Consider the following 8876-nt stretch of genomic DNA (forward strand, 5'->3'; position numbering starts at 1 on the left):
TTTCTTTTTCTTTTTTTTTTTTTTTTTGTATTTCACTAGGTGGACTTTGCCAACAGGTTTGTAGGTGGTGGAGTCACAGGACATGGACTGGTCCAAGAAGAAATCAGGTTCCTTATCAACCCTGAACTCATTATCTCTCGCCTCTTTACTGAAGCTCTTGAATACAATGAATGCCTCATCATCACAGGTGTGTAGTTTCTTTCTTTTTCTCACACAAACATATGTATTTTTAAGTCTTGAGGCTTTGATTTGTATGACATTTTTACTGGGAACTTGATCACTGCAATCTATTTTTTTTTTTTTTTTTAGTTAAAGAAAAAGTGATTTCATGTTTTGGGGTTGTTTTCAGATGGATAAGAAGGTTGTCTCCCTGCTCTTTCTGCCTGGGGAATGGGTCCTGACTTTTGTTTGTGCTTACAGTATGTGCTGAAAAGTTTTCTTGGAGTCACTGAGCAGGACGCTGTAAGAGTCACCATGTGGGGACTTTGTCGTCCTCCAGGGGATCTCCATGCTCACCTGGGCAACAACAATGAGAGCCTGATGAGCATGATCCTCCGGAGAGTCCATTTATTAGTTAGAACCTCTGATTCAGAAGGAACAGTGTGGTTTCAACCTGGTTGTCAAACACTGGAAAAGGTCTTGATCATCTCAAGGGAGTTTGACTAACGGTTTTCCCTGGGATGTCCTGTGGGATGTTTTTCAGGAGTATTGTGTATTTGGCCTCTTGTTTTGGGCTATAGCTAAGTGAAAGCATGCTATGCATTGCTGCCACTTAGTTGGGCTTGTTTGTGGTGGGGTTTGGGCTCTGCCAGGTCTGCCCTTTGTCACTGGTTGTCTTCATAACTTTCATGGGTAGAATTTTGAGGCATAGCCAAATAGCGGCTTGTCTCTAGCTTGAGGGCCTCAGAATCACCTCTTTGCTTTTTGTGAATGAGGTGGTTTTTTTTTTAATTCAATGACTAATGGCCTCCTGGTCATACTGGACTGGTTTGCAACTGAATGTGATATGGTGGGAATGAAATTGGCAAGTCGATTTTGAGATAGTAGTTGTTGGCTGGAAATGGGTGGAGGGCTCACTCAGTGCTCACTCCACTTGCTGTCTCGAGTAGAGGAGCTGTGCAGCGTTCGGTACAGTGTGATCTGTGGTGGTGGTGAAGAGACGGCAAAGCTATCAATTTACTGGTTGATCTACATCCCTACTCTAATAATTCAGTAGCTTTAGCTAGTGACTGAAAGAGTAATTTTGTGGACATAAGTGGGGGAAGTGAGCTTCTTCCGAAAGGGCTCTCCTATAAAGATAGGATGAGGAGTCATTTAGGAGGGGCTCAGTATTGAGCTGCTATAGTACCTTTACATATCAAAGGACATGGTCGAGGTGGTTTAGACATCTGACTAAGATACTTACAGGCACCTTCTACAGGTATCGCCTACCAGGAGAGGATGTGGCGGAGTCAGGACGTGCTTGAGAACTTACATCTGTTGGTTGGCTGTTGGTGTCCCCCTTCTATACCGCCTTTCAGAGCTTGAGGAGGTGGTTAGGGAGAGGAAAATCTAGAGTACTGATCCTGCAACATAGAAATATTGTCATAAAATAGATGGATAGATAGATTTATTGATTGTGTAATAATACTTGAGTATCAATGCAAGCTGTCCCCTTATGTAATGTACATGTACTGGATTATTTCAAGTAGAAAGTAAACACTATTACAAAACATATAGAACCACTAGACACTGATATATGGTGTAACCAGACTATAAATACTCTACATTTAATTTATCTTCATGCCATGGGGTATATAGGCTATTATTTGGCAATTATTCCTTGGTATTGTGTTGGCTTTCCTCTTTCTCCAATAGAAACTAGACACATCTATGTATCTCCCATGCCTTTCTAGTATTACATTTTGGTTCAAACCGGTGTTTTGTCCATCACTGAGTTATTTTCTCCTGTTCATTGAGCTCTTTGTGTTTATTGGGCTCCATTTATTTTTGCCCTCATACTTCCTTCCAGTCCGAAGGTAAATCCATTGCATTGATTCAGATGGGACTGCTTGGTTATCCTTCATTTCTCCCAAGCAGAATTGCTCTATTTTTCAACCTCCAACTCAGTGTTTCGGTTATTCTTTCCTCTCATTTGCCTCCCTCTTGCAATTCTGGTCATCCTACCTTTTCTTTTTTTCTTTTCCATGCCTCACATCTCGACAGTGTCAACAGAAAGAAGTATGTGCAGATTAAGATATGCAGACGTGTGGAAAAAATATAAACACTTACTTTGTTTTACTGTTTTGATGCTTTTATTTCATAAAATGATCATTTTGAGACATTATGCTGTTTGATAAATTCATCTTTTTGGCATGAGAATATATCTTTTTGACTTAAATCGCTCAAAAATGGCTGCTATTGATTGATTCTGTTTTTTTGTAACGTGACACATATCTGAAAAAAATTAAAATACATTTGCATTGTCGGATGTCCCTCGGCATACTTTATATGCTTGTTATTTTGGTCGGTTGAAAAGTAGAAAAAACAAATAGGATGACGTTCATGCTGCTGGACCACTTTACCAAAGAAACACACACAATGGAAAAAAAAAAACGAACTCTGTCAGCAAGCCAATCGTTGTCTGTTTTTATGTGGCGCCATGTTGTCTTCCTTGAAATTCCTATCTCTCCCCAGTGACCTTCAGGTGGTTAGTCGCTGTCCCCCTCTTTCCCTCCCCTCATAGTGCTTCCCTCCCTCTTCCATCCTCCTCCTCTCCACTTAACTTTATTACATTTGGACAGAAAAGAATTTATAGCCCAACTAAGGTCATTGCTGCACTAATGGAATGGGCCAGTTATGCCATAGATTCATTAAAATCTTCAGTATTCCTTGCACGAATGCTGTGTTTCCTCTTAAAGTCCCATTTCTCTTGCTAGACTCTTTTCTCTTTTGTCGAGTTGATCATATTTCTTCATCTTTAGCGATGCCCTAGCACAAGTCTTCAAGTGCATCTGGAACTTTAATGTCAGAGTACTTGTAAAACAAAACTCAAGTCTAAGTTTGAATGCCCACTGGCGTTTTACACCGGAAGACAAGGTCTGCGATGCAATCTCCTGATGGACGTCAGCATAGCGGGATGCCATTATGGGCGGTTGCCAGACTGAAGTGGCTCAAGGTGAATAGAGAGAAGGAAGAATTTTGGTGGACACAGTGATATGGGCAGCCTGTTCTTTGACGTTAGGAGTCGCTGGTGTTGTGGAAAGCACTTTAATTGCAGTGCTGGACCTGCAGTGGCACAGTATCCTTTAAAGCAACTGCTCCTTTTGTTTGCACAGCCAGTGCCTTACTAGAAAACGCAATTTCTGTGGAAACCAAAAAAGTTTTATATGTAATGCAGAAAAAAATGTACATTAAAAAATTTTTATTAAATATTTGCAAAATTATCCATAATTGCTGGTTTTTGTTCTAGTGGCTTCTGCCCATTAACTTAAGAAACACTTTCTCATACTCTGCTCATACAACTTTAGTTCACATGTTTAACTTCTACTCTTCAACAAAGTGTAATATAACCACATCATTCCTAATGTATGGAGCCTTTAAGGGGCAGCCTTTTCAGAAAGAAGCATAGGTGTATTATTCTAACCCTTAGGACATAACCCTAGGTGTTACAAAGGACTCAATCTCTTAAAAACACGGGTGTGTCAGTAATTAATTTTTGCTTGTTCTGTTCTTACATTTTCTCCCAGTTGTAGCTCAAAGCTTTTCATTTAAAACCCCATAGCAGATTACTTATTAAATCAGTGGGCTTTATTCGTGACAATTCAATATAAGCTGATACTCTGTATGCTCATGTGGAGCATAGAAAGCGCTAAATTTGATTTTTGAACCTGCTGTGTGCTTTGACTGCTGAGCAATGAGTAATATTGTATTTCCCTTGTCTTATACTGCAGGAGCTGAACAATACAGTAAATACTCTGGCTATGCTGAGAGTTACAAATGGGTGGGTATCCACAAAGACGAGACACCCAGGTAATTTTTTCTCTCCCCTCCATAGGATTATTTTTGTGTTTGTTGGTACTTGTGCTGATATTTTAAATGTAAAATCTTTCTTTCATTCCCAGGGATGACTGGCAGAGAAGATGTACAGAGATTGTGGCCATTGATGCTCTTAAATACAGGCACTTCCTGGAACAGTTTCTGCCCGAGAAGATGACCAGAGAACTCAACAAGGTGAGGGAAGATTTAGTTCAGCGGTTCTTTTTCCAAACATGTTTGTGAAAGGTGGCAAGAAACCTATAAAGTGCTGCTCTAATTTGTAGTACCTTTTTAAAGGTGTCAGTGCGATGGTGCCGAACACGGCCGATGTTATATTGTTTTTGATAAAATGTTCACTACCATGAGCTTTGACATTTTGTCTGGTACAGCTGCTAAAATCTAAGTGATATGTAAAACCGCTTAACTGCTAAATACTACATATCTCTCAATTAATTTTAATAGACTCTGAGAGATCATAGAAAAGACTGTACTGTTTGTTTGTCTTCCCCACTCTTACATCCTTCTCCCTCTTTTGTTTTCGTTCCAGGCATACTGCGGATTCCATCGAAATAATGCCAACAGGAAGCACCTCTCTGCAGTGGCCACAGGCAACTGGGGCTGCGGAGCTTTTGGCGGAGACACACGGCTCAAAGGTATAATTGGATGATTTATGGCAACAAAATCTATAAACTAGGCTAGCATCTGTGTCACATTTCTTACGTTAAAAATTTAAGGCTGGATTCCCAAGACTGCAGTGAATATCAGTAGCTCAAACTTGATCACGGCATCTCCCAGTCAGTAGAGCCCCTGCTGAAGGACTTTCAGCATTTATGTAGCTAATGGTGTACGACAATTTCCAAGATGCTGTTTCTCTCAAGCCTCTCTAGTCAATTAGAAGCTCTCCCAGGGTGTCACTCTCCTGTCCCTTTTCAGTCTTTTATAGATCATCTGACACATTTATGTTTTCCATTAAATGGGCGATTGATTACAGAGAAAGACGACCATAAATCCAGCTGATGCTGGTCTCAGTTTGCTTACACAACATCAGTCTTCATAAGCAGGGAGACCCTTACTGTTGTTTTTTGGCCAATTGTGTGTTGGATGTGCAGAGTTTTCTGTATGCCTAAATTCATGGCGCATGTACCCTGTTTTTGCTGTGCACATCAGTGCTTTAAGGCTGTGCTTCTGGACTGTTGGATTTAAAACTGAAGCTGCTAATTTCCTCTGCAGCATGCTATGAATAGATCCCCTGGACTTCACATAGTCCCCGAGGATGATATTAGCTTCCGGGGGGCCCCGCCCATTAGCTCCAGTGTTAGCATAGTTGGTATTTTTGGAAGCTAATAACTGTATTTTACATGAAAGTCCAGGAGCTGACTTGAGATGTGGTATTTACATAACACTAGTCGGGTATTTTGAAGTAAAGATTACAGAGCTTTTGCAAATGATGTCATTAATCTGAACTGTATAACCATTCTGTTAAATATTTAAAAATCATGAAACCTAATTTGCAGGAGCTCAGAGACTGAATGCTGTTTACGAGGCTATTCTACCAACACTGGATTATTTACTCCACTAATACAAATTGCCACTCATGTTCTTTTATGCCACAGGCTGTACGTTATCTGGCTTATTGACCAATTATTTAGTCTGTCATGCTTTTCAGCGCTCAATTACACCTTTATAGTTTTATTCTGGAATGTTGTCGCCTGAATTTTCGTCTTGAAATTCGCCTTCTCTCTTTTTCAGCGCTGATTCAATTCATGGCAGCAGCAGAGGCTGGGCGAGATGTGGCGTATTTCACATTTGGAGATGCTCAGCTGATGAAAGATGTTCATGAAATGCACGCTTTCCTCACCGAGAGTCGGGTCACCGTTGGTAAGATTCACACAAAAGACGTTTGTGGCAAAGCTGTGGTCACTCAGTAGAATTATTAGAAACAGGAACTTTTTGCTTTTGTACCTCAAGGGAGGTTTTCCTTCTTGGTGTCATTACAGTACTGTGTGTATAAATAACAGCACACACTCCATGGGTATGTTAAGGTACTCTACCATATGGGCCATATCCCCGCTCCTCAGCCCATCCATTCAGCCTGAGCCGCAGAGTGGATTACTGCCTAAACTGGCCCCGGCCTCTTCCCTCTCCCTCTCTTCATTTTTCTTCTGTTGACATTTATTGAAGCCTTTCAGAGAAATTCCCCTCTAGCCATCCATTTCCTAAAGTGGAGCTACGGGGGGGGGGGTGTTGCAGTATGCGAGTGCGTATGTGCGCTTGATTTATAAATGAGCCCGAGTACACCTTCATTTTTTTTTCTTACCTGCTTGAGTGTCTGTTTCTCTCGTTCACGATTCATTTGTGCTTTTGGTCCTATTCTCTTAAATCCCGTCTTCCTTACATGTTTCTTGACCGCGTCCCTTTTGTCTCTCCTCCACCTCTCTTCCCCTCTCTCCACCACCCTTTTTTTTACCCTCACAGGGCAGCTGTACGACCTTTTAAACCAGTACTTCAACGAGGTGTGCAAGAATTGTCACACGACACGACCTGACGTCAGCCTCTACAGATTCATCTATGAGACAGTCTCTTCCCCAGCAGCCTCCGACACCTTGAACACTGCTAAGGATTCTGGGATGTCTCCTGTGACTTCAGACTCTCATTAACAGGAAAACAACTGTAACCTAATCTTACCTCCCTTCTCCTTTCACACTTTGTAAAAGAGGCAGTGTGCCCTTAGTATTGTGGTTACGGTCACTTGTTTTCCCTCCCTCTCTCTCTCTCTCTCTCTCACACACACACACACACACACACACACACACACACACACACACACACACACACACACACACACACACACACTTTAAGTTTGTGATCCCAACATGCAAGCTATCAAAACACATTTCTGCCTTTCTCACTGGTGGTATTATAGGAATCTCATAGTACGGCACCAAATGTGGTGACTTTTTTCAGAGACTTATAGCAATAGTAAATCCTGGTTGCTGTTCTTTCTTTAGTCCAGATGTAATGTGGAGGGTTTGGTTTTTTTGTTTTTATTTTACACACTAAATACAAATATGCCCAAATATTCATCATATGCATGGTTGTGAACAAATTTCACCATTGATAATCCAGGACATGATAATCCTCCGTGGTTATCGTGTCTTGTATTGTGTTTGCTACACTTTCTGGATGAGTTGTGTTCTCTACTTACTGTACCCGGGCTATGGTGAGGTGCCTGAATGAGATGCCATTCTGTAGTCTATGCATGGGTAACATTTATTTATCAAATATTCTACAAATATATGCTGCTCTTTTATATCCTGTCTGATACCGAAGTGTAACATACATATTGTCCTTAAGGCATATTTTACTATGGATCACAACAATCAAAATGATCACTAGTAATGTAAATCATCTCAAATTAAACATACAGGAAATTTAAGCTCACAGTCTAGACGTTTCATTTTACTCTGAACAACTTCATTTGCTACATACAGGGGGATTGAATAAAGTTAAAATGGCACGAACAATATTTTTGTTATATGTTTTTACACAACATTTATTTTGGGGATCACGTTTTCTATTATTTACTGTGTTTTCTGATTGGCAGTGTGGATTCTATTTAATGGGTTTGGTTACATTAAAGCCTGTGAGTATTGCATAGAACTGTAATTTAGGCTTTTAGGTTGTACGTTTTATTATAATTTCTTAATAAAAGTATGACATGTATTTCTCTGCTCTGCGTTGCGTTTCCCTGCTCAAATAAACACGGTTCACTGAATAAAGTGATCGCCACAATGTGAAATTTAGGCGCAATGATTGAACCGAAAATTCTTTAAAGAGGTCGTTCTGTAGTGTAACATTATGTAGTTTCTATACATCAGGGTAATGTAATTATCCATCAAAAATAACAGATTTTGCTGCAATCTCGGGGCTTCGTCCAGTTTGGAACAGTGTCTTGGCACTGCACTTCACTGTCACTTAATTTCATGAAATCATACATTATTTAATCATCTGATTGATTTTTGTGATAGCACGTGTACCTAGGGCTTTCAGAAAAATTAAATTCCGCCTTCAAACATGCTGTATTAGATGAATTAGGGCTCCTAAATAACCTCATGACGTGGACTTCCATAAATGGTGTGTAGGCTTGGCTGGGGTAAGTGGATTACACATTATCTGCTTCTTCTGCTCTTTGTACTGAGGCCTGCATTGACCAAACAAGCTGCGGACTCACGCATAAAGTTAATTTGGTTAAGCAGATCTAACTGTCGATGTGAGCGTGGGTTACCTGGATGTGAACATTATTCAGGTTGCTGGTGCCTGCTGGATTTAATCAAACAACACTAAACATTGACTGAATTTGGCAGGCTGATCCTGCAAATGAATAACCTTAGTCAACAGAAATGATGATATAGTAAGACTGTTTTGTTTTCTTCTCTTTTCCCTTTTTTAATTCATCTTTATATATCACTAGAAATGGGTGTTTATGGAATATTCACTCCTTTCTGATTTTCACCACTGCAGACACAGACAGCCGCTCCGGTTTTGCCCAGTGTAGTGATGTAATCATTCTAAACGGGAAGTTATTTAACATCGAGCTTGTAATGTTACCCAGCGGCACAGGTCGTTTCATCAATGAACATTAATAATAACGTGCCAAAAAGCAACTGGTCTTCACTCCATCTCCGTCAGGCGGCAAAGTCACTGCAACAAAATGGCATTTCAGTTCATAATTGCCTGACCCTGCAAAGTCCGGGTCACCTGCAGAGCAGCAGCAAACTCAAATGTTAAGCAAATGCAAATAATAGAAAAAAGGAAAAAACTCTCAGGAGACACTGAGCCTTATTGCTGGCTGAGAATTA

At 40.4% G+C, this 8876-nt stretch overlaps 1 protein-coding gene across 2 annotated transcripts in view; it reads left to right on the top strand.

Moving 5' to 3' along the window:
• parga (poly (ADP-ribose) glycohydrolase a) overlaps window positions 1-7740 on the top strand; it is a 28219-nt gene extending 20479 nt beyond the window's left edge. For both annotated transcript variants that reach the window (XM_082556506.1, XM_082556505.1), the window contains exons 13-18: window positions 40-187; window positions 3933-4011; window positions 4104-4212; window positions 4565-4670; window positions 5767-5895; window positions 6493-7740. In XM_082556506.1, coding sequence (XP_082412632.1) covers window positions 40-187; window positions 3933-4011; window positions 4104-4212; window positions 4565-4670; window positions 5767-5895; window positions 6493-6674 — 753 coding nt within the window. In that variant the 3' untranslated portion in view covers window positions 6675-7740. The remainder of the gene's footprint in view (window positions 1-39; window positions 188-3932; window positions 4012-4103; window positions 4213-4564; window positions 4671-5766; window positions 5896-6492) is intronic.
• The last annotated feature ends 1136 nt before the right edge of the window (window positions 7741-8876 follow it).

The sequence above is a fragment of the Aulonocara stuartgranti genome (genome assembly GCF_965226115.1).
Source record: "Aulonocara stuartgranti genome assembly, chromosome: 13".
Classification (NCBI taxonomy): Eukaryota; Metazoa; Chordata; class Actinopteri; order Cichliformes; family Cichlidae; genus Aulonocara; species Aulonocara stuartgranti.